General features: G+C 42.9%; 1 protein-coding gene across 1 annotated transcript in view; it reads right to left on the reverse strand.

The window, feature by feature from the left end:
* LOC114828690 (BOLA class I histocompatibility antigen, alpha chain BL3-7-like) overlaps positions 1-26045 on the reverse strand; it is a 593411-nt gene extending 567366 nt beyond the window's left edge. Inside the window, exons 1-2 of the mRNA XM_034294688.1 lie at positions 25965-26045; positions 18895-19158 (exon numbers count right to left, since the gene is read on the reverse strand). Coding sequence (XP_034150579.1) covers positions 18895-19158; positions 25965-26022 — 322 coding nt within the window. The 5' untranslated portion in view covers positions 26023-26045. The remainder of the gene's footprint in view (positions 1-18894; positions 19159-25964) is intronic.
* Positions 26046-27482: the final 1437 nt, after the last annotated feature.

Consider the following 27482-nt stretch of genomic DNA (forward strand, 5'->3'; position numbering starts at 1 on the left):
AAATGAGTCTCTGCAATTGTATGCGGTTTACCCAGTTTAGCTATTCTTTTGGCCACTACATACGATACCTCCAAACACTGTTTAGACAGTGCTGTGAACTGAAATTGTTGCCTGTTGCTGATGGAGGCCATCAAGCTTTCTTTTAAAATATTCAGCCAGTTTATCCTTAATGCCAGCATGCTTTGTTTCGAGGTGCCTTTTTAGTTTGCAGGGCTTCATGCTGTCGTTTGCCAGCACCTCGGCACACACGACACACAGGTCTCAGATCAGCCGTGACTGTAAACCCAAACTGCAGGTATGCTTCATCGTACCTTCAAAGCTTTTTTGCAGCTGGTGGTGCGTCGGTTGCCTTGTTGGTCCTCACTAGAAATCTCTCCATTTTTGTTTGGTTTTGAAATAATTTGGATGTGGATTGGTTGTGTTTTCAATAAAGTTTAGGCTATGATGTAAAGATGTGTGCGTGTGTGTGGCTATGTTGAGAGACTAGTATCGGCGGCTAATCAGTCGGGACTAAGGCACGGTCTTTAATACAACGAACAAAATAATGATTTTAAGACTTAACAGTTGTAGTTCTTTGTCAGTGAGTGAGTGAGTGAGTGGGTGGGTGGGTGGGTGTGTGTGTGTCTCGCATGGGTGTTGCAGCCCGGTGAAAAAGGCAGAGGGGTAATTAGCTAAGAGCTAAGAAACAATTACTAACTATGGCCGAGATGGGGATAATTTTTTAAAAGACTGTTTGGGTTTTGAAGTAAATTGATATCGATGGATAACAACTAGACTAGCGAGAGATGACACAAGCGAACTTGGCAAGAGACTAGACTGGAGTGAATGCAGCTATGTGAGTCAAATGCAGTGATTTATTTTTGTGTTAGAGTGAGTGAACAAACATTTACATTTACACCCCGCTCTGTAAACCAGGGCAGAAATGGCAGCGGTCATGCGCATGCCTGATTCATTTGCAGCCTGGACGCGGAGTGGTGTGAGTGTCCTCACTGCTGAGCGAGGCTACTGAGAGACTGACCGCCTGTGAGTGCTTTTGGACGGGGGAGGGGCTCACGGCAGCACCCGCTGCTCATTGAGCACAGTAACTGCAGAGTGATACGTGCTTTCGAGTCTCCAAACACCACAAAACATTTTTCACCATCTTATTAATTCACTAAATTCATTTCTGACTACGTTTTAGGAATTGACAATTTGCTTTAAAGTTTTTGGAGTTGAGAAGCTCCATGAAGTGATGCGACAGCCAGCTAGTGCCTGCCCCGGCCGCTAGCTCGTCGGTCGGACAGTCCTGCGCAGAGACCTCACTGTAAGCTGGAGGTCTCTCAGACCGCTCTTGTAAATAAGAGGCTTTTATTTCGCCGTTGACGGTTCGTTTGTTTATATCACAACACATGTCCATCATAAGATCAACGGGAACTAGTGGTTAACTTTGGTTAACTGGTCTTTTTGGAGTCAACTCCAAAAGAGTGCCCTGCGGGCTTGACAACTTCGCTGACCGGGCTGTCTCACACACACACACACACACACACACACACACACGTCCACAGCGCAGCAGGCAGAGGCGGGGGAGAGAGAGATACCGTTTCTCTTCGGGAGACTTGTTTAAATTATGACAAATATGCTATATACGTCACTAGATTTGTCGTTAGTCGCTTTTGACACAAAAGTCGCCAGGAGGATGATTTGTGTGTTATAATAGTCCATTTCGGGGCTGTCGCTGGGCAATATGGACTTTCAGCTCCCTCCAAAGATTTTCTATTGGGTTCAGGTCTGGAGACTGGCTAGGCCACTCCAGGACCTTGAGATGCTTCTTAAGGAGCCACTCCTTAGTTGCCCTGGCTGTATGTTTCGGGTCGTTGTCATGCTGGAAGACCCAGCCACGACCCATCTTCATTACTCTTACTGAGGGAAGGAGGTTGTTGGCCAAGATCTCGCAATACATGGCCCCATCCATCCTCCCCTCAATACGGCGCAGTCGTCCTGTCCCCTTTGCAGAAAAGCATCCCCAAAGAATGATGTTTCCACCTCCATGCCTCACGGTTGGGATGGTGTTCTAGGGGTTGTACTCATCCTTATTCTTCCTCCAAACACAGCGAGTTGAGTTTAGACCAATGATCAGATCACATTAACTTCTCCCATTCCTCCTCAGGATCATCCAGACGGTCATTGGCAAACTTCAGATTGTCCTGGACATGCGCTGGCTTGAGCAGGGGGGCCTTGCGTGCGCTGCAGGATTTTAATCCATGATGGCGTAGTGTGTTACTAATGGTTTTCTTTGAGACTGTGGTCCCAGCTCTCTTCAGGTCATTGACCAGGTCCTGCCGTGTAGTTCTGGGCTGATCACCTTCCTCATGATGTGATGGTAATTCCATGTATCGACACTCGGAGTAAGGAACACAGAGACTAAGTTCTCTTGGCACATTCTAACAGTTTTATGAACTATTATGCAAATATGAGAGACGTGTCAACCGCTTACACACATAATCGTCTGAGGAGTCTCTAAAGCATTGGGAGATACATTCAATACTTATAGAGAAATGGGTGGGGTTAGGAATCCACATGGTTGAACCATAAAACCACCTATGGTCCTTATCCTTCCAACCCCCTGTTGTGTATCTTCCCCTATCCTGTCCTAAAACCCATTGATCTGTATCTACCCCCATCCTGCTGGAGCTTCATGTTTACCTCAACACCTCATACTTCCTTTCCCACAGCACAACCAACATTCCTTTTCTCATCTAAACAGTTGCTCAGTCGTTAAATCAGTTAGAATTTGGGGTGTAACGATTCATTTTAACCACGATTCGATTTGTATCACGATTCGTGGTTGTCGATACGATTCAAGGCCGATAATGGTTCATTTAGAACGATACGATTCAGTGACTTGAAATCGATTCAGTATCTTTTCAGCCAAAAATTCAACCCGTTTGACTGAAATAAATACCTGGATACTGGACAGTGCAGGTGAAGTTTCCTAGATTCCTGTTGTTTCTTGTAAGGGAATCAGGTATCAATTAATTATGGACCATAAAAGAGGCCAAATTCTGCAGCAGGATGGTGCTCCATCGCATACTTCCATCTCCACATCAACGTGCCTCAAGGCAAAGAAGCTCAAGACGCTCCAGGATTGGCCAGCCCAGTCACCAGACATGAACATCATTGAGCATATGTGGGGTAGGATGAAAGAGGAAGCATGGAAGATGAAACCAAAGAATATTGATGAATGCAAGACTGCTTTCTTTGCTATTCCTGATGACTTCAATAAATTGTATGAATCCTTGCCAAACCGCATGGATGCAGTCCTTCAAGCTCATGGAAGTCATACAAGACATATTTATGTATTTGCAGTAAATTTGTTCAATTTCTGTATAGGCGACAAAACTTTTGTCTAGCCAAAATTTGACCTTTCTGTCTTGATTAAATGATAAATCTTTTTTCAGTGAAACTAATTTATTTCAGTGCATTAAACATCATTTGGGAGGGTTTTAGCTTTTCATATGAGCTATTTCTAACACCAATTGATTAATTAAAAGTCAGGTTAATAGCAGGCGTTTCTACAAAATGGATAAGCGACAAGACTTTTGTCAGGGACTGTATAATAGGATCACCTCACCTTGGATAAAACAAGGAAAACAAACTGGCATTCATACATTTACATATATTCAATCAGCACCACTCAAAGCTAGACCCTTGGTCTTTGCAGGATTCTTATTCTGGTAAACATTTAAAAATGAATAAAAACACAGCACCTTCACAAACTTTCCAAAACACTTCTTTCATTAAACTACAGTATTTCATCTTTACCTTCTTAATTATACTTCAGATTCACTTTAATGGTTCACAGCTGGAGGCCAATAGTCCCGAAAATAGGTTCCACCTTAGTGACATTTCTTTCATCTGTCTAAAATGTGAGCTTCCACAGCAAAGGGGTTGAATACTTTTCTTACAATTATTTCCAAACATAAAACCACGTCATTTTGAAAGTGTTTTCATAAAAAATTTCAAACAAATGACATTGCAATGAACCATTGTAATTCACAAAAATTTGAGAAATGGTGAGGGGTTTGAATAACTTTGAAAGGCGCTGTAACTAACCTGTTTAAAGACATCATTACATCTTGATTGACAATTCACATCATACTATTTACAATGACTATATTGGAAGTAAGTAAAACGAAACAAAAACAATGCCATTGCTATAAAAGTTGCAGACAAATAAATTCAATTTGTTTTGTGTTCATAAACTAGATAATATACAAACAACCCAAATACCCATTTACTGTAAAAATATAATTCTGCAATTGTAAATTTTAGTTAAAGAAATTATCACAAGGTAGTCCTGTTTTTGATATATTTACAATATTTTTGTCTGGATGCACATCACTTCAACTTTCACTCTGGTTTTCCTCTCGTCTGTGATTCTCCTCTGTGGAGATAGAAAAGTGTTCTCTTATTTTAGTTTCACAAATTAAACATGGACTGAAAAGAATCACCAAAATCCTTGAGGTTTGATCCTTAGATTCCTCTCTATTAACTCAAACTATTGTAGCATTATTACATGAAATTAAGTGATGGGGGAGAAAGATTACATTTCAAAGACAGATAGACATCCATGAGATATTTACCTGTTTTATTTTAACAGCTGGTCAGCAGAGGTGTTGGAGTAGTTAGAATCATTATCCGAATCTACAAGCAAACAGGGCAAAACCACACTATAAAACAGGTACGGTCAACCCCAACACATCCAAAAATACATAATAAATGGTTATCCTTTCCATGATAAAGTATTTTATTTCTGTTTCAGTGAAAACTTTAGAATAGGAAACAACATGAAGGCTCTTACTGCTAGGTGGAACGAAGCCTGAAACACAGAGAAGAACATGATGTTACTGAGTCTGATCATTTGTATGATACAATTCAAGAGTATACTGAAGACTGCATTCCTACTCCAGAAACATCACGTAAAACACAACACAACTCTGATTTAAGTTAACCAAACAGCACATACATCTATCATAACTAATTACAAATGCACACAAAAACATTGATAAACAAGTATTCCCATACTTCTACTTCATCACTAGAAAATGTATAAATCTCTGATTATATTATAATACACCCAACCTCAAGTTTGTTATTATGGCATGAGGGTCACTGTTCAGTATGGTTTCAGGACAGGGCAGAAACGTATTGTCAAGAAATGATTTTCGGTGTGAGTTTCAATCCAGGCCTCAATCGGATGGTGATTTTGGTTTCCATTGACCGTTGTTACGCCATTTTGTTCTCAACGAATTACACAATGTACCGTAAAGATTTTGATCTTTAATATATTTTGTTCATTGAGACCCAATGTGTGATTTCAGTGTTCCCTTAATTTTTTTGAACAATGAATTAGCTATAAGGTTTAAAGAGAGCACAAAGAATACCAACACTATATTTTATTAAATTAAAACAATTGTTTATACTTCAGAAAATAAAAGGATACCCTGTGTCTGTCTATTTGGCCAATGTATTGTTAACTTGTGCTTTGGATTGTTCATATTGTGGGTAGTCTGCCTGTTTGCTGAAACAGATACAAGAGAGTAATTCGTTATGTGGCTCGTACACCTTTACAAAATGGTGAAACCATGAGAATGGTCAGATAACCGTGGCTACAAACACTGCTATCGTACTTGCTTAAATGCAGTGAGGAGATCAGTAAATTGCGATTCGTTGTTTTTTGGGCATTTCTGTGATGTTCTGGGGATATCGATACTGGGTTGGTATTGATACTGGGTTTGTATTGATACTGGGTTGGTATTGATACTGCGATGGTATTGATACTGCGATGGTATTGGGGTAGATGTGTCAACATGTTTTAGGTGTTAGCAGTTCCATAGGCCACTTTCGTCAAAGAGTGGCGACATACAGTTAATGTTTCATCAACACCTCTGTTTAAATAAGTGAAGCTGGAGGTTTATCAAAACCACCACTCACCATTGGACAGAACTACATTTCCTCCAAATATCGCTCACAACAGTTTGTAAATATTTTTATTATGACGTACACAAATGTTGTTATTTTAACAGAATGACCTTGTTTTTTTCAAGCTCTATGAAACCTAACCTAGAGGCATTCAACACATTGTTGCCGTCTATCTTTTTTTTAAATGTATTAATTCAGTACAGTTGCATAAAGACCACTTTACAGGTGCTGATTATATAATTAGAATATCATCAAAAAGTTGATTTATTTCAGTAATTCCATTCAAAAAGTGAAACTTGTATAATCTATACATTCATTCCACACAGATTGATATATTTCAAGTGTTTATTTCTTTTAAGTTTGATGATTATAACTGACAACTAATGAAAACCCCAAATTAAGTATCTCAGAAAATTTGAATATTGTGAAAAAGTTCAATATTGAAGACACCTGGTGCCACACTAATCAGCTAATTAACTCAAAACACCTGCAAAGGCCTTTAAATGGTCTCTCAGTCTAGTTCTGTAGGCTACACAATCATGGGGAAGACTGCTGACTTGACAGCTGTCCAAAAGACGACCATTGACACCTTGCACAAGGACACAAAAGGTCATTGCTAAAGAGCCTGGCTGTTCAAAGAGCTCTGTGTCCAAGCACATTAATAGAGAGGCGAAGGGAAGGAAAAGATGTGGTAGAAAAAAGTGTACAAGAAATAGGGATAACCGCACCCTGGAGAGGATTGTGAAACAAACCCCATTCAAAAATGTGGGAGAGATTCACAAAGAGTGGACTGCAGCTGGAGTGAGTGCTTCAAGAACCACCACGCACAGACGTATGCAAGACATGGGTTTCAGCTGTCGCATTCCATTTGTCAAGCCAATCTTGAACAAGACACAGCGTCAGAAGCGTCTCACCTGGGCTAAAGACAAAAAGGACTGGACTGCTGTTGAGTGGTCCAAAGTTATGTTCTTTGATTAAAGTAAATTTTGCATTTCCTTTGGAAGTCAAGGTCCCAGACTCTGGAGGAAGAGAGGAGAGGCACAAAATCCACGTTGCTTGAAGTCCAGTGTAACGTTTGCACAGTCAGTGATGGTGTGGGGTGCCATGTCATCTGCTGGTGTTGGTCCACTGTGTTTTCTGAGGTCCAAGGTCAACGCAGCCGTCTACCAGGAAGTTTTCGAGCACTTCATGCTTCCTGCTGCTGACCAACTTTATGGTGTTGCAGATTTCATTTTCCAACAGGACTTGACACCTGCACACAGTGCCAAAGCTACCAGTACCTGGTTTAAGGACCATGGTATCCCTGTTCTTAATTGGCCAGCAAACTCGCCTGACCTTAACCCTATAGAAAATCTATAGGGTATTCTGAAGAGGAAGATGCGATACGCCAGACCCAACAATGCAGAAGAGCTGAAGGCCACTATCAGAGCAACCTGGGCTCTCATAACACCTGAGCAGTGCCAGACTGATCGACACCATGCCACGCCGCATTGCTGCAGTAATTCAGGCAAAATGGGCCCCAACTAAGTATTGAGTGCTGTACATGCTCATACTTTTCATGTTAATACTTTTCAGTTGGCCAACATTTCAAAAAAAAAAATTTTTTATTGGTCTTAAGTAATATTCTAATTTTCTGAGATACAAAATTTGGGATTTTCATTAGTTGTCAGTTATAATCATCACAATTAAAAGAAATAAACATTTGAAATATATCAGTCTGTGTGTAATGAATGAATATAATATACAAGTTTCACTTTTTGAATGGAATTACTGACATGGATCAACTTTTTGATGATATTCTAATTATATGACCAGCACCTGTATATATGAAAAGAGAAAGTGAAGTTACTGTCCTCACTCACCTTTCTTGCTCTTCTTCTTCCAGATGACGACTCCAATAATAACAGTGGCTATGACCAGGAGGCCAGCTACCACCACTCCAATGATGGAGCCAATGGAGGTTGGGTCATTTACACCTGTAATCATCACAGAGCATTTAGACAAGACAAGGTTTTAGACAAGACAACCCAAAGTTAACCGTAAATGTTATTCGTAAAAAGGGTTTAGTCCATTTTCAATTAATAATGTTAAGGACCAACATAACAGTGAGTCATTAAGGACCAACAGCACTGGGGATATGTTGATAGTAAACGCAACTCCACCGATTTATGTTCATACTGAACGTACTCACGCTTTACAGATTAGTTGTATTTGAACGTAATTTCTTTGAAGTATGGTTGAAATTCTAGGTACAGTAAGGAGGCCTGCAAGTTCATGTAATGCTTTGACTCTGAGGGGTATTCAGTCCTCTTCTGGCTGTGCCAGGTGAATATTATAAAACTACAGAACCTTTTGGGACACAAATGTTTTTGGATGTTAAGATGTCCAGCAGGCAGAGAAGATGATCTGAGCAGGGCAGGCGGAGAGGGCCCAGTTTGACTGGAGCGTGGAGTAAAACTGGAGCCGGCCAGAAGGCTGTTGCTCACTATTGATAATGCTCACTTCACATTATCAGGGAATGTTTGGCATCGCACACATTTGCAGAATACATGTGGGCTGTTTAAACTGTTGATGAAATCGTCATGGAGTTTGTTAAATACTTTTATACAGAATCTCATGAAACACACAGGTGTTATGAAGATGACTTACAAAGATTAGGAGGACCAACAGCAGGTTTATCATCTTATTTTGGTGCTAATTTAATCTTATTATTGGGTTACTATTGCATACAGAACGAGAATAAGTAGTAACAAACATAGCAGGAGAAAAACACCTTACAAAACGACTATCCTGCCTGTAATGTCCAGGTAACCTGGAGGGAAAAAGAAACCACACCCTAAATTAACTGCGTTGGCTATAGGTCCTGGTTCAGATACAGACTACATCAGCAGACATCACCGATAATAAAATAAAGTATTGGAGAAACTAGGAACTTATGTCAATAAGTAACTATTTTGTAAAGAGACATTACATTCAGTATGAACATAAATCGGGGCAATTACATTCCCTATCAACATATCCCCAGTGCTATTGGTCCTTAATGACAACACCCCTCCAATTTACTATTCATATGTTCATTACTGAGGTTCTAGTAGAACCTCGGATTCAGGAGGAACAGTGTGGTTTTCGTCCAGGCCGTGGAACACTGGACCAGCTCTATACCCTCTACAGGGTGATGGAGGGTTCATGGGAGTTTGCCCAACCAATCCACATGTGTTTTGTGGATTTGGAGAAGGCATTCGACTGTGTCCCTCGCGGCATCCTGTGGAGAGTGCTTCGGGAATATGGGGTCCTGGGTCCTTTGCTAAGGGCTGTCAGGTCCCTGTACGACCGAAGCAGGAGCTTGGTCCGCATTGCCGGCAGTAAGTCAGACTTGTTCCCTGTGCATGTTGGACTCCGGCAGGGCTGCCCTTTGTCACCGGTTCTGTTCGTAATTTTTATGGACAGAATTTCTAGGCGCAGCCAGGGGCCGGAGGGTGTCAGGTTTGGGGACCACACGATTTCGTCTCTGCTCTTTGCGGATGATGTTGTCGTGTTGGCCCCTTCAAGCCAGGACCTTCAGCATGCACTTGGACGGTTTGCAGCCGAGTGTGAAGCGGTGGGGATGAAAATCAGTACCTCCAAATCTGAGGCCATGGTCCTCAGTCGGAAATGGGTGGCTTGCCCACTTCAGGTTGGTGGAGAGTGCCTGCCTCAAGTGGAGGAGTTTAAGTATCCAGGGATCTTGTTCACGAGTGAGGGAAGGATGAAATGGGAGATTGACAGACGGATCGGTGCAGCTTCTGCAGTAATGCGGTGAAGAAAGAGCTGAGCCGCAAGGTGAAGCTTTCGATTTACCGGTCAATCTACGTTCCTACTCTCACCTATGGTCATGAGCTTTGGGTCATGCCCGAAAGGACAAGATCCCGGATACAGGCGGCCGAAATGAGCTTTCTCCACAGAGTGGCTGGGCGATCCCTTAGAGATAGGGTGGCTTGGGCATCTGTTTCGGATGCCTCCGGAACGCCTTCCTGGGAAGGTGTTCCGGTCCCGTCCCACCGGGAAGAGACCCCGGGGAAGACCTAGGACACGCTGGAGGGACTATGTCTCCCGGCTGGCCTGGGAACGCCTCGGTGTCCCCCCGGAAGAGCTGGAGGAAGTGTCTGGGGAGAGGGAAGTCTGGGCATCCCTGCTTAGACTGCTGCCCCCGCGACCCGGCCCCGGATAAGCGGAAGATGATGCTATGCTATGCTATGCTATGTTCATTACTGCTCCTGCCGGCAGTAATAGTTTTTCTTAGTCACTGTGCATCAATACATTGTTGTTGCTCTTTGCAGTTTCAGCCTGGATATCTGTTAAAGCACTTTGACAACTGCTGATGCAAAAAGTAATCAAACCATTGTTTGAGACAAATTCGGAAGTTATATTTTACTCATGCCAACCTCTACTAGGAGTAACACACAATGGTTATTGTTTCAGTGTCATAATAATGAACTCCAAACATGTCTATGTTCATGTCAAAATAAGAATTCACAGGGTCATGGTCAGTATGAATATAGTATACCATCAACAAGGTAGTGTTACCAAACAGAGTGTTTAGAAACTAGGAATATTATCAGGAGGGTTTGTTGGGTCTAATGAGTAAATCTCTGTCTTACCCCGGTTTGTCTGGATCTCAGACTCAGTCAGATCCTTGATCAAGTCCTCCTTGATACCAGAGACCTGAACCACACACTGATACTTGTTGTTCTTCCACTCCTCAGGCTTCACGGTCAGAAGGACACTTTTCTGGAATGTTCCATCATCATTAGGGAGAGTATGTCCAGTAACCACATCTTCATGCTGTTCTTGTCCATCTTTTTTCCAGGTCACCATGACTTCACTGCGGTAGAAACCTGTAGCGTGGCAGGTCACTGGAGAGGAGGGGGTCTTCTGGAGCAGAGACACTGATGGAGGGACTGGAGAGAAGGAGAGGGGGGTAGAGAAAGAGATATGAGGAGTGAAGGGAAGGAAACAAATGTCAGACAGAGGAAAGGTCAAGGTAAGAGGGAAAACATCAGGGAGTAGAGCAACAGAAAGAAGATAAAAATTAAGTTGTTAGACTTAAATGCATTTTTAGACTTACATTACATTAAACAAATAATTAATTAAATGAGACAATATAATATTGAGATTCTCTCTGTTGAGTAAATGTATTGACTCTTAATTTCTCTATACCTGTCCTCATCAGACTGCTCTTCCCATAGTCCACATACTTCTTCAGCCATTCAATACAAGTCTGGGTGAGGTAGTTTTTCCAGTACTCATTGTTAGCTGGGTTTTGGTCTAACTTGTTCTTGGTGGTGAATGCTTTTGATTTTGGAGCGATCCATGTCAATGTCTTCAGGTCTAATGAGATGAAGTCTTCTCCATCATATCCATACTGGTCAAAACCCTGTATGACTCCAGTCTCATCATTCCACTCACAGCCATACATGTTCTGGAATACATGTACACCTGACAGAGAGGGAAACCATCAACATTGTACATTGCTACATTGTTGACAAGATCTCTCAAACTGACATCATCATCATTATGTTTGTCCGAATAGTAAAACACACATTACTGCTCAGTCTCAAATGTGTGATAAAGTCATTCCTTCACCACATAGACAGACAGACAGAGCTGAAGAAGAGACAGACAGAAGGTATGACAAAATAGAGATAGAATTTTACGGAGGCAACGGTGGCCTTGGTCGTAAGCTGGAAAACACTAGTGAGTATCGAGAGAATTTCTCAGACATCAGAGCAAATAGTACTGTAGCTCCATCACCATAATATAAATGCCTATTTTGCTTGCCTGGCCTTAGTGCCTTGAGTGATGGGAAAATGGGAAATCAGACACCACCTTTAGGACAACATTCCATCCTGGACTGGTTCTATCTACTGTGTTGAGTGTGGACCTATTCTAGACCAAGTAATGTAGAGCAAAGCTGGTTCTATCTACTGAGTTTAATATACACATTGTTTAGTACATTGGTGTTATTCTAACTAATGTTGTTAAGGTGTCCATCCATCATCTTCCGCTTATCCGGGGCCGGGTCGCGGGGGCAGCAGTCTAAGCAGGGATGCCCAGACTTCCCTCTCCCTAGACACTTCCTCCAGTTCTTCCGGGGGGACACCGAGGCGTTCCCAGGCCAGCCGGGAGACATAGTCCCTCCAGCGTGTCATAGGTCTTCCCCGGGGTCTCCTCCCGGTGGGATGGGACCGGAACACCTTCCCAGGAAGGCGTTCCGGAGGCATCCGAAACAGATGCCCAAGCCACCCTATCTCTAAGGGATCGCCCAGCCACTCTGTGGAGAAAGCTCATTTCGGCCGCCTGTATCCGGGATCTTGTCCTTTCGGTCATGACCCAAAGCTCATGACCATAGGTGAGAGTAGGAACGTAGATTGACCGGTAAATCGAAAGCTTCACCTTGCGGCTCAGCTCTTTCTTCACCGCATTACTGCAGAAGCTGCACCGATCCGTCTGTCAATCTCCCATTTCATCCTTCCCTCACTCGTGAACAAGATCCCTGGATACTTAAACTCCTCCACTTGAGGCAGGCACTCTCCACCAACCTGAAGTGGGCAAGCCACCCATTTCCGACTGAGGACCATGGCCTCAGATTTGGAGGTACTGATTTTCATCCCCACCGCTTCACACTCGGCTGCAAACCGTCCAAGTGCATGCTGAAGGTCCTGGCTTGAAGGGGCCAACACAACAATATCATCCGTAAAGATTTTGTTGCTTTGTGATGATGTCAGAAGTAAATAGAGGAAGGGAGAGAGGAGCTTCTGTTCAGTCAGGAATTACAGGAGAGATGGAGACAACAACATGTATACCATTATCAATCCATTAGAAAACACTGGTGGAGCTGGACCTGGGTGTGTGTAGTGTTCTCTTGACAGGCCGGATCAGCTCCAGCACCACAGTGCAAAGAGTCACTGGAGCTTTGGTTAATTAGAGTAGAGAGGACCAATATACTATCATCATCCGGTGTTTCTGGTTGCCTACAGTGTCATCAGATCAGAGACATTTAGGGAGTCAAGGGGAAACATCTACTGTGGAGGACCGGAGGATCTGTTGAAATGAAATTGGGAAACACACTCCAACTCCCAAACTTAAATAGGAACAGTGATTATGGAAACAGATGAAGCCGATAAACAACAAAACAGGTGTCTGTGATCCAAATGAGGGAGAGGTCGTTGGATCTCACTGGCACCTGTTTTGTGGTTTATCGTCCTCACCTGCACATGAACACATCCCAGACTCTCTTGTCTTATTACTCACACCTGTTTCCCATGTGCACATGAACACATCCCAGACTGTCCTGTCTAATCACTCACACCTGTTTCCATCACCTCATCACCCAGTGTCTTTGTCCAGTATTGTCCCATTGCGTGAGTCATGTGTTTATGTGCCTGTTTCGGTCTGTACTGTTTAATTTGTTTCTTTATTCTCTCTAGTCTGACCGTTGTCTCAATAAAGACCCTGGTTATCTGACTACATCTGTGTTTGGTTCCTGTTTATCCACACTGTGACAACTGCTGAAACATCATCGCAGTAGAATGTTTATAATGTTGGATGTGATTAAGTATCAATATTTATGACTCTGTCTGCATTTTAACTCTAAAAGTCCAGGCTCAAACGTTTGGTGACCAAGGCATGACGTAAAGTCTTACATTGTTAAATTATATTGAACAGCTTTTCAATATAAATGCTTTGCAGCAAAAAAAAACTGGCGTATTTCTAATGTGGGCCACAATAAACCCAGGGAAATGGAAGTGGTCTGTCCATGTTGTCTCATTTATAGGATGTGCTGCTGCTGCCCACAACTACAGCCCTCTGATTGGATGTCCCCACAACTACAGCACTCTGGTTGGACGTCCCCACAGCTACAGCCCTCTGGTTGGACGTCCTTTGTTCAGAATTACTCTGTGACACGTAACAGAACAGACTGGCTGTCCTTCCTCTCTTGATGCTCGCTGCATGTTCTGCTCTTCACCAGACTTCCTCCTTTCAGATGTTCTTTTACATCCATAATGCAACACTCACAGCCACTCCAGTGATCCCCCTTGAACCCACCACTTCCCTGCTGGAACAAACACACAACCCCACCCCCCCGTACACCCCCCCTCCTCTTCCACCTCACCCCCCCCTCTCCTCTTCCACACCTCACCCCCCCTCTCCTCTTCCACACCTCACCCCCCCCCTCTCCTCTTCCACACCTCACCCCCCCCTCCTCTTCCACCTCACCCCCCCTCTCCTCTTCCACCTCACCCCCCCCTCCCCTCTTCCACCTCACCCCCCCCCTCTCCTCTTCCACCCCCCCCCCCCCCCGATTCCCCCCCCCCCCCCCCTCTCCTCTTCCACCTCACCCCCCCCCCTCTCCTCTTCCACCTCACCCCCCCCCTCTCCTCTTCCACCTCACCTCCACCCTCTCTCCTCTTCCACCTCACCCCCCCCTCCTCTTCCACCTCACCCCCCCTCTCCTCTTCCACCTCACCCCCCCCCTCTCCTCTTCCACCTCACCCCCCCCTCTCCTCTTCCACCTCACCCCCCTCTCCTCTTCCACCTCACCCCCCTCTCCTCTACCACCTCACCCCCCTCTCCTCTACCACCTCACCCCCCTCTCCTCTACCACCTCACCCCCCTCTCCTCTACCACCTCACCCCCCTCTCCTCTTCCACCTCACCCCCCTCTCCTCTACCACCTCACCCCCCTCTCCTCTTCCACTTCACCCCCCTCTCCTCTTCCACCCAACCCCCCCCCACTCTCCTCTTCCACCTCACCCCCCCCTCCTCTTCCACCTCACCCCCCCCTCTCCTCTTCCACTGGATTCCTTCATAGAACCACATTTTCATCTCTCACCCCTTCAGCTCTGAGAACTACCCCCCCTCTCTTTATTGTCCATTAACTGTCCATTTCATCACCAACCACCCAACGTCCAACTCCTCCAGAGACGTCAATCACTCCTTTCTCCTCACCTCCCTGGTCCCTTCTCCTCACCTCTTCCTCCCCTCTGTCTCCAAACCACCAATGTTATTCACAACTGTACTTTCAGCATTACTCCTCTTGTGTGACTCTACTTCCATTGACCTCTTACTCCTCTTCGCACCTCCTTTCTCTCCTGCTCTCTCTCACTTCCTTCTCCATACCTGTACTAGTGTCACCGTCTCCTCCACTATTCTCCACACTAGGGTCAGTAACCCGATACTTCATTACCAGGTTCAGTCTCCTAATCTCCCTCCCACCTCCACCAGTACATCTGACACCAGAGGTCCAAAACGCCTCATGACGTAATCTGAGTATTCTTTCCAAACTCCAGTCAGCTGAACCAAACGCCATACTGCCTTAATCATCAGTGATATTATCAAAGCCCTTTCAGTCAGTGCATCACATTCAGGACATTCTTCCACTTTCCCATCACTCCTTCAATGTGTTTTACTATCTAAATACTCTCAGAGGAACCTGGACACCTCCACCCTCTCTAAGTCTCTCCTATACATCATCAGTCATATCTCACCTCCACCCTCTCTAAGTCTCTCCTATACAACATCAGTCATATCTCACCTCCACCCTCTCTAAGTCTCTCCTATACAACATCAGTCATATCTCACCTCCACCCTCTCTAAGTCTCTCCTATACATCATCAGTCATATCTCACCTCCACCCTCTCTAAGTCTCTCCTATACATCATCAGTCATATCTCACCTCCACCCTCTCTAAATCTCTCCTATACAACATCAGTCATATCTCACCTCCACCCTCTCTAAGTCTCTCCTATACATCATCAGTCATATCTCACCTCCACCCTCTCTAAGTCTCTCCTATACAACATCAGTCATATCTCACCTCCACCCTCTCTAAGTCTCTCCTATACATCATCAGTCATATCTCACCTCCACCCTCTAAGTCTCTTCTATACAACATCAGTCATATCTCACCTCCACCCTCTCTAAGTCTCTCCTATACATCATCAGTCATATCTCACCTCCACCCTCTCTAAGTCTCTCCTATACATCATCAGTCATATCTCACCTCCACCCTCTAAGTCTCTCCTATACATCATCAGTCATATCTCACCTCCACCCTCTCTAAGTCTCTCCTATACATCATCAGTCATATCTCACCTCCACCCTCTCTAAGTCTCTCCTATACATCATCAGTCATATCTCACCTCCACCCTCTCTAAGTCTCTCCTATACATCATCAGTCATATCTCACCTCCACCCTCTCTAAGTCTCTCCTATACATCATCAGTCATATCTCACCTCCACCTGGTGAAAAACACTGACAGAGTTTCCTCTACAGAGAACCTGAACCTCCACATCACTGCCCACTGCTCCATGTCTTCAACAGCTTCCGGTACCTTCCTGACTTGACTACATGTTGTATGTTTCTTCCTCTCTTCCTTCAGGCTGCATCATCTGCAAAATAACGATCTGCCGATATCTGGTTGTACCTGACAGTAAACATCATAGATGATGATGAAGAACAGCACCAGGCTAATCACGCTCCCATGCAGGGTTCCCATGCATGTAGCTACACGACTCAGATGTCCCCACCCTGAACAGACCTTCTAGATGCCTGGTAGTTTCCCTTCCTCTCACTCTGTTGAACAGGTCCAGTACCTTGTCCAAATCACCTCCTACTGTACCCACTATGAGGTAGGTGTGCACGATATATTGACTCAATACCGTTATTACAACAGCATGTAGAGCAGGATCAGAATCGACAATGCAGCAGAAAGTATACAATATTCAATATTTGAAACCGCTTTATAATGACCACGTTTCATTGGCCATTTGCCCTGTCACATGCAAGTGTGAGCGCACGTGTCCACAACACAAACATACCCTATGGAGCATACCACATGACGTGTGTGTATACTGTACTTCGACAGTGTGTGAGTGAAGAGAGAGAGACAAAATCAGGAGCAAAAGAAAAGAAAGGACGGAGAGCAAGAGAAATTAACTTCCTCTCCCTGTACTACTACTTCTCTGATGTTCAGAAACAACCAAGGAAAAGTGTAAGTGTACTGACGCCACCTACTGTTCAGGATGTCAATTATCAAATCAAACAATGAAATACTGTAAATAGAAAATAAGGTTCTTTAAAACAAATAGAACTCCCCCCTGACTTCTTGTTAGTTTGACCAATTCAGTTAATCACCTCCAGTATAAACACCAGAGAACCATCTTCCTCACTCTCAATGTGTCCGTTCCCATCAACCTTTGCACCCCACACTGATTTTCAACACGTTGCAGGTTTTCAACAACCATCATTTTCACATCCCTAAAATATACAGGTTCAGGGACCTGAGAGGGAAAATATCATCACTAGTCATTGTAATGCCACTGCTGATCATTCCTGGATACACTCCACCGCATAGACAATAATGTCCAGAATCTTAGGTTTCTTGTTGGTTTGTGCAGTACTGATCACATGCGCAATAAACACCACAAAGTAAATCATCTTAACTATCGCTGTGTCTGTTACCTCAAGATGTTGAGTCACATCCTGAATTTCTACAGGTTGCAGGTTTTTTACTTTCATAGTTTCCTTGTACTATTTCCATTGCTGTTCTGTAAGAGTCCTGCAGTGCAGCCTGGATCGTACAGCCTGGATCGTACAGCCTGGATCGTACAGCCTGGATCGTACAGCCTGGATCGTACAGCCTGGATCGTACAGCCTGGATCGTACAGCCTGGATCGTACAGCCTGGATCGTACAGCCTGGATCGTACAGCCTACTTCATTCTCCTTCACCCTTACAGGAGGGTTCAACATCATGATCCCAACCACAATTGTACCACCTGACATCATATTCTTCAAAGTACTCATCTCTTTGACTCATCATATACACTTGCCCGTTCATTGTCCACTGTCTGTTTTTCACCTGAAATTAAAACGCTCCACTCTGACAGTGCATAATATTTCTGTGTCTGTCTCGTCCTAATGCCGCTTTTACCTTTCTAGATACCTGAAATAGATCTCCATACAAATGCATCATGATTAAAAATAATTTACTCCTAAAATAAATCACTGTTCATTGACCAATTAAGGTAATTTTCCATTCTCGTAACAACGCTTCTTTCCGTCTTGTCAGCAGCCCTCTTCCCGTGCTAATTGCAGCACCCTGTTTAACATACTTCTTTCTTCCTTTAGCCACCACAAAGTGACTGAGCTGACAGTTAATGTAATGAACATAAATATTACCTTAATATACAGATGCGTGACAAATTAAAGGAAAAACCTGAATCTGAAATCTCAATTGCCTGTGGGGGACAAACGTCTATGTTGGTTATTCCTCTCATTGTCAACTGGCTGTATTTAGACCATTTTCTTTTCAGTTGCAAAAAATACAATAAATACAAACCTAAGGTATTATCTTAATTTTAACCCAGAAAACACTGCTGGAGCCAGACCTGTATCTGTGTGTAGCGTTCCCCTGAGAGGCCCAGATCATCTAATAATGATAGATGTGTCATCATCACAACCATCATCAGGAGTCTGTTTCTCTACTGTCTTTAGATCAGAGACATTTAGGGAGTCTGAGGAGGAGACAGATCTACTGTGGAGGAAGAGGGAGCACCTCTGAGGAGTGGGGATGAAACACTGACCTATACATTCACACACACACACATAAACAGCCACATACACACCCTCACAACCACTCATGTACCCAGTCACATAAACCAGTGCTGCATAAACCAATGGTTGTTTCCATCAGCCACTGTGGAAATAATGTATTTTAACATGGATGTATCCAGATCAGTTCTTTTTTCGGTGTGTATCCAGATTAGTGCCCAGTTATATGATGAAGTGGGCCTTATGGAGGGGATGTATCATTCTATGGGAGTGTGAAGTATGTGGCGTCAAATGAAGCGTCATGCTGAAATGATGGTGTGTGACTGTCTGTGTGCACATACCTGTAGACATGGATTGGTTGAAGCGATCCTTTGCTACTTGAATGTTGTTTTTGAAGACCTGATGCTTATTAATATCAGTCTGAGTCTCTCTGTCCCAGTAGTCTGGTCCTTCTCTCTTCATCCACTCAGTCTTGGGAACTGCAGTCTTGGTGTTGCTGTCAAAATACATGAACTGGCCATTGTCTACCAGACCAACCGCAGTGAACTCTGGGAAGTTAATATCACCAGAGACTCCTGTGTAGAAGTATTTCAGAGAGTGGGTGACTGTGGACAATAAGAGAGATAAATAGATCAGTCGTTATACATACTTATCCATCAGTCATGTAGAACCAAGAAGTAATTACATTTTGTTAGCGTTATCAAAAAGGTTTTGGAATACTGAGATGGAGAAAGTTCTCTCATGTCAGATTGGCATCAACACATACTGGGAAATGTTGTCACTCTGTCTGACAGTTACATAGAAATACTAAACCTCAAGACCATTATCCTTATACGGAACTATGTAATATTAACCTATGAAATATACACCGATCGGCCATAACTTTATGACCACCTGTCAAATATTGTGTAGGTCCCCCTTTTGCAGCAAAAACAGCCCTGAACTGTCGAGGCATGGACTCCACTAGACCTCTGAAGGTATGCAGTGGTATCTGGCACCAAGATGTTAGCAGAAGATCCTTTAAGTCCTGTGAGTAGTGAGGTGGGGCCTCCATGGATCAGACTTGTTTGTCCAGCACATCCAACAGATTGGGATTGGATTGAGATCTCGGGAATTTGGAGGCTGAGTCAACACCTTGAACTTGTTGTGTTCCTCAAACCAATCAATCAAATGTATTTATAAAGCCCTTTTTACAACAGCAGTTGTCACAAAGTGCTTTACAGAGACACCCGGCCTTAAACCCCAAGGAGCAAACAAAAGTAGTGTTGAATTTCAGTGGCTAGGAAAAACTCCCTAAGAAGGCTGAATTTTAGGAAGAAACCTAGAGAGGACCCAGGCTCAGAGGGGTGACCAGTCCTCTTCTGGCTGCGCCGGGTGAGATATTAAGATTTCAATTGGAATAATACATACATTTCTCTGGGCTAAATCCAGAGTCTATTTGATTTTAGACTAGGTCAGAAGTATGACCAGGTGGACAAGGACAGGGACAGCAACAGGCCCCCCAAACCAGGTAATCCGCAGGTGTGGACCAGGACCTCATCTCCTCCTAAAATTTAAAACTGGAGGAGACTGAGAAAAGTTAGTAGTGCATCCTCATATCCCCCAGCACAATAATATAGCAGCGTAACACCTTGGAACTGAGACTAGGGGTCCGTCACCACTGTGGCCCTACCCGGGGGAGGCCCCGGACAGGGCCCAACAGGCAGGAAATCAATCCACCCACATTGCCAGGCATCAACCAAAGGGACACCCACCAACCGCAACCCCCCTGAATGAGGGCCGAGTATTGCCAACAGAGTACAGCCCAATTGCACAAGTGCGCAACAACAACAAGCCAGTGACTCTTCCCCCGAAAGGCATTGGAGGGAGGGGATCCCAGTGGTGACAAGAGCCCATCTGGCAAGACAGCAAGGGTGGACAGTATCAAGCCTACTGGTCACCTTCACGCCCCCGGGCTAGGCTACACCTAATAATTTTTTAGTAGAGACTTGAAAGTTTGCACTGAGTTTGCATTTCTAATCTTAATTGGCAGATCATTCCACAGTAGTGGAGCTCTATGAGAAAAGGCCCTGCCTCCAGATGTTTGTTTAGAAATTCTAGGTACAATTAAAAGGCCTGCATCTTGCGATCGTAGGTTACGTGTAGGTATGTATGGCTGGATCATTTCAGCAAGGAAAGTAGGAGCAAGTCCATGTATTGATTTATGTATCAAACCATTCCTGAACCATTTTTGCATTGTGGCAGGGCACATAATCCTGCTGAAAGAGGCCAGTGGCATCAGGGAATACCGTTGCCATGAAAGGGTGCACAATGTCTGCAACAATGCTTAGGTAGGTGGTACATGTCAAAGTAACATCCACATGAATGGCAGGACCCAGGGTTTCCCAGTAGAACATTGCCCAAAGCATCACACTGCCTCCTCCGGCTTGCCTTCTTCCCATAGTGCATCCTGGTGCCATGTGTTATCCAGGTAAGTGACACACATGCACCCGGCCATCATGTGGTCATAATGTTATGGCTGATCAGTGTACAGTATGTATATAGAGTTGAATACTAAAAACAATGATTTTTGAAATGTTACAAAATGGTGCAATATTTAATTGTAGGAAATGCTAAGGTGCTGATCTTGGCAGCAAATAAAGCACAGTTAGAGAAGACATTGGGAGTTGATCAGCTGAATAAGGGAGGGAGATATGTCATGTCCCTGACGGTAGGGCGAAATGGAGAAGGGTGATTACGGGTGTAACAGATGGAGGTGTCAATGGATGGTATTTGGGAGGTGTCAGAGGGAGGAAAGTGGTTGAAGAAAGAGGGAGAAAGGAGTATAAAGCCCAAGCAACAGACATGAGTACCTTAATTTTGAAGCTTTGGTTTGAGTGATTGATAAGTCATTTGCAGGAAACATTATTTGGCTGCTTTAAATTATTTCAACCAGCGGGTGCTATAGACCTTTTCCTTACATTTTCTGTAAATCCTAATCGATTCAATAAGGCTTAATTCTGCCATCCCGAACTCACACACCTAAAGTTTATTTTAACATGTGTGTCTGTTGGGGGCAGAACTTAATTAAGTTCAGTCAGTTAAGTCTGTGAATGGAAAGTCCCTGATAGGCAGAGGTGTACAATTATCAGTTAAAAGTACTTGGCTTTGTTCACCAAATGAGTAAATGACCAATTTAATAGAGTTCCTTTATGTCTTAATTAGGAATTTCACTCATACTGGTGAACCCTGGAGTACTTTGTACTTTTCACACCTCTGCTGATAAGACACATAAATGGGACAGACCATGACTCCAGAATTCTTACAGTGAAAGATGGACAATACCAGAGTGCCATCTACTGGTCACTATAAGTCTCCTCACCATGGTTCCAGAGAAATCACATGATTAGACACTTGATTTTTGGGTGTCTTCGTACGTCTGTAGTAAAGTTTCCTTTTGGTAAAGATACAAGTTCAGCTTACTCTACCCCAATTCTAACCTTAAACATTCGTGGGAGAAATTGCAAACTGACCCTAGATCAGTTTCCAAGGTTAACTTCACCCTGATGTGTCTCAGTCATCCTGAATGTAGACTTTACCTCATCACAGACCTTGGATCATATTACCACACTTATCATTAATATACATGCATATATTCAGCACCCAGGGACCAGAGTTTAATCCCCATCTTCACTCTTCACCACTACACTTCCTGTGATTCTCCCTGTGATTCCCACTGAAAATGTATGCATTGAAAAAAAAACAATACAAATATGAAGAGTGAGTGTCCACTCTCTTTACAAAAGAAAAATATGGTAGGGTCCCTTGTGTTGATGGTTTTGCTACAAAGTAGTTTTTTTCCCCAATCACAATTTTTTTTAACTGAACATAACTTAAAGTACGGAAAATACAGTACACATAAACCATGATTAAATCCTCACACGCTTAATACAACTTTAAGTAAAAACGTTTTTATTCAGGTGTATACTTTCTCTTCCAATATAATCTTATCAGTTAAGAGTGGCCACAGTCATATTGAGGTAAAGTGTTTCCAGGCAGAATAGGGAGAGCCATGTTACTAAAGGCCTGCCAGTATTCAGTGTTGTACATTTCAGTGTTGAATTTTAGCAACGAGGAAACAACCAAGGAATTTTGTTTGCCCCTGTTTGCCACTGCTGTTGGATTTTGAGGATAGATGATCACATCTCTTAATGACTGTGAACATTCAACTTATAATCCCTTTAACAATCCAGTTCTACACAAAGTATGGGATGAACTGTGTACCTCTGAACTAAATTCAACCCTAATCACCAAAAAACCAGCTTTTTCAGCAGACCAAACATGGATTTTGAATATTCTATTCGAAGAATAAATAACAACAGAATTAGAACACTAGAATACTAATATCATAGTACAAATTACAGAAGTAATATAATATTTAAGCTGTAGTAAGTTATCCATTGGTCAACATGCTTAATATACCTCATGTCAGTTTCTCTTTCAGTGTTCAGTAAATGCTACCCCAGCCTCAGCACTGTGACGTGCAGACAATACAATACCTTAATGTCTAACAACATAGCCCAAAGGGAAAAGTCTGAACAGTTTAAATTAAATCTGAATAATATCACTGATCTATCAAAGCATTTCTTTTAAGTATATACACCTAGTGTCGCGATAATACACTGCTCTAAAAAATGAAGGGAACACCTAAATCACACATTGTGTCTTGATGAACAAAATATATTAAAGATCAAAATCTTTACTGTACATTGTGTAATTTGTTTAGAATAAAATGACGTTACAACGGTCAATGGAAACCAAAATCACCAACCGATTGAGGGCTGGCTTCAAACTCACACCGAAAATCAAGGTAAACAATTGAAATCACATGCGGTTCCAACTTGCGTAAATTTCATCACGGCAACTCATAATGTGACTCAGTAGTGTGTATGGTCAACAAGCAGGGGTGGTGCTAGGGGGTGGCTTGTGGTTGCTCCAAACATTGTTAGCACCTGCATGGTTTTGTTAAGCAATCGCATAGCAACCCCAGTCAAAAAGTCCTGAAGCCTCCCCTGCCCCCAGGTGCCTGTATGCACTTCCGACAATGTCCCAGCATGGTGTCCTGGGGGATCTCCTCCCAGACCTGGATCAGAGCATCAGTGAGCTCCTGGACAATCTGTGGAGCTACATGATACATAACGTTCCAGAGGTTCTCAATAGGATTCAGGTCTGGGGAACGTGAGGGCCAGTCAATGGCATCAATGTCTTTGTCATCCAGGAACTTCCTACACACTCTGGCTACATGAGGCTGGGCATTGTCCTGCACCAGGAGGAGCACAGAGGCTACTGCAGCAGCATGAGGTCTGACGATGTGTCTGATGATTTCATCCCGGTACCTAACAGCAGTCAGGGTACCGTTGTCTAGCACATGGAGGTCTGTGCGACCCACCAAGGATATGCCTCCCCAGACCATCAACACCCCCCGTCAAACAGGTCATGCTGGATGATGTTGCAGGCAGCATAACATTCACCACGGCCCCTCCAGACACTTTCACATCTGTCACATGTGCTTGTTGTGAACCTGCTCTCATCTGTGAATAGAACGGGGCTCCAATGGTGGACCGGCCAATTCTGGTGTTCTCTGGTGAATGCCAATTAAGCTGCATGGTGCTGGGCTGTGAGCACAGGTCCCACTAGAGGATGTTGGGCCCTCATGGAGTCTGTTTCTGACAGTTTTGTCAGAAACATGCACCCCAGTAGCCCACTGGAGGTCATTTTCTAGGGCTCTGGCAGTGCTCCTCTTGTTCCTCCTCGCACAAAGGAGCAGATACTAGTCCAGCTGCTGGGTTGATGCCCTTTATGGCCCTGTCCAGGTCTCCTTGAGTAACAGCCCATCTCCTTGTATCTCCTCCATGATCTTGAGACTGTACTGGGAGACACAGCAAACCTTTGTGCATCGTGTATGGATGTTGCATCCTGGAGGAGCTGGACTGGAGCTGTGCAACCATTTTTCAGAACAAGTATAGACTGACAAGTTTCAGAAGAATGTTCTTTGCTTCTGGCCATTTTGAGCCTGTAATCAAACCCACAATTGCTGATGCTCCTGAAACTCAACTAGTCTAAAAGCCTGTTTTATTGTTTCTTTAATCAGCACAACTGTTTTTTAGCTGTGCTAACATAACTGCAAAAGGGTTTTCTAATGATCAGTTAACCTTTTAAAACGATAAACTTGGATTAGCAATCAACATGCCATTGGAACACAGGACTGATGGTTGCTGATAATGGGCCTCTATAGGCCTATGTGGACATTCCAATAAAAATCTGCCATTTCCAACTACAATAGTCATTTACAACATTAACAATGTCTACACTGTATTTCTGATCAATTTGATGCATATAATAAACAATTACGGAGAGTGTATTTATTTCATTATAATACAATTTAAATGTTTTATATAAAGATTTGGATTAATACATTTACATTTGGTGTGATTGGTCAAAATAAGCGGAACAAATATTAAAATCGGGCTGCTTGTGTAAACGCAGACGAATGACGGTAGGCGTGGGCCTGATGACAACACACAATTACTTTCAGTTTCATTTAGTCTCTTACGTTTGTTTCAACACGGATTTAACTGACGATTGATGCTAGATAAATTCTCATTGGCTCAAAAATTATTGAAAACGTATTGGCAACCTTTTCTAAAGTGCACATCTTCAACATAAATTAAACTGAACGTAACTAGACTGTACACCTTAATGAGCCAAGATCAGCCCCATTATATTCTGAATACGACTTAAAAGTGATTTCATTCAAAACACTTTCTGATCAGCTAGATGTGTCAACTGTCATTTAAGGTAACTGGTTTCCAGGCAGGACAGGGAAAACAACGTTGACAACAAGTATTCACCTTTGTACATTTTAGTGCAATAACAATGCTATGGTATAGAAGAGTGGAAATATAGGCCTATCTGAGCTAAACTAAATAAGAAGCCCAGTGGAACACTCATTAAACACCAAAATGATTTTTTTCTAAGAATATTTAACGATATAATTAGACATTAGAATACTTTTTAATAGGATCTTTATGTGACCATCATATACGGTTAACAATTGGTCAACATGTGTTATAAAAATCGGTGCAATTGGACTCATGTTAGTTTATTCTCCAATGAATGTTGTATAACATGGCCTAAAAATCTGTCAAGAAAAAGTATGTAATTAAATCTGTCAAATATCTTTCAAAGGTTTTTAAATCTTATGAAAGCCATTGTTATAATTATTGGAGGATTTCGAACTAACCAGAGATTCGTCATACAAATCCTCCCTCAGGTACTGAGGCAAAATAGCCCAGTAGCCTATGCTATAAAATTAGGTTAACCTACATTGACGGACAAAATATTTCTAAATATAAAATTAATTAATACTGACCAGCAGATACTGTAGGAAGAAATCCTATTCCCAAGATCAAAAGGATAATAACCTTCATGTTGATGCACGTCAATTAGCTCATTCTAAACCTTGTTGTTCTAAGCTTTGAGACGGAAATGATCTGAGAAGTTTGCATGCATCAAGTCGTCATGAGCTCATTTTTGAGCCAATGAGAATGTATCCCCCATCAATCGTCAGTAAAATCCGTGCGGAAACAAACTTAAGAGGTTGACTAAATGAAACTTAAAAATAATTGTTATCATCAGGCCCACGCCTACCATAATTTGTCTGCGTTTACACAATAAGCCCAATTTTGATATTTTTTCCGCGTATTTTGACCAATCACACCAGATCTTATAGCATTAGATATTTTTTACATCAGATCTTTTTCAGAGCTATATATTTTGTCCATGCTGACCTGATAGCATCATGAAGTCACTAAAGATCTGTCGACCGCACATTCAAGATGTGAACCTTACAGTCCACATCATCCCAAAGGTGCTCTATTGGGTTGAGATCTGAACTGTGCAGGTAACTGGAGTAAAGTGAACTCACTGTCATGTTTGTGGAACCAGCTTTAGTTGATGTGTGATTTGTGAAACAATGCTTTGTCCTGCTGGAAGTATCCTATTGTTAACAGATATTGTCACTATTAATGAATGCAGATGGTCAGCAACAATGCTTGTGTACACTGTGGCATTAAAGGACAACACATAGGACAACACTTGGTTTGGAAGGACCACACCTATCTCAGGAGTAGGTAGGAGAGTGGAGGTTTAAGTAGCATGTGCTACTGAACATTATCTAGTCATAATAATACCCCTTAACCTCAATATCTGTAATGCCCAAAAAACCAAATTCGAACACTAACCCCACTAGTAAGTTTTACTCTGAACTTAACCCCGAAGCCAGAAACAGTATTTTAATCAAGTCGGGACAAGACACAATTCTTACAGAAACCAATTTATCTGGTTTCACTATCATCAGCATAGCATCATCCCAATAGGTAACAATATATTCCTAGACTTGGGTTCTTACCAAGATTAATTCCGATAATTTTTATGTTGGGTTCTTAAGGGCATGAAAAAATGGCCTTTGATTATTTTGTGTGTGAACTAGCAAACAATGCAGTCGAAAATATTCTTTAAATACCTTATAACCACTGATTCAGGGTAAGATATTTATTCCATTGCAGGTGGTTAATGACAGGATTAGGAGTGGGGAAATCTGAACCAAGATCTGTGAAGAGGTCACTTCTATATTGAGTGTGACCAAGAAAGAGAAGAGTGAAGTAACCTAAGATGCTGAGCTTGGGTGAGATTAGCATTTTTACCACTAAAGGCAAAGGTATGTGGTATTTACCTCTACACTGTTGGTCTTCACCCCTCCTGAGTGTATCTAAGTGTTAGTTTCCTGAATTGTTTTATTTCTGTGTTTTTTAATGTGATGCTTCATATTAAATGGAGAGAGACCTAACATGTTGATCCTTCAATGGGTTAGGATACGGTTAGTGGATTA

This window comes from Esox lucius, chromosome 10, assembly GCF_011004845.1.
Source record: "Esox lucius isolate fEsoLuc1 chromosome 10, fEsoLuc1.pri, whole genome shotgun sequence".
In the NCBI taxonomy this organism is placed as follows: Eukaryota; Metazoa; Chordata; class Actinopteri; order Esociformes; family Esocidae; genus Esox; species Esox lucius.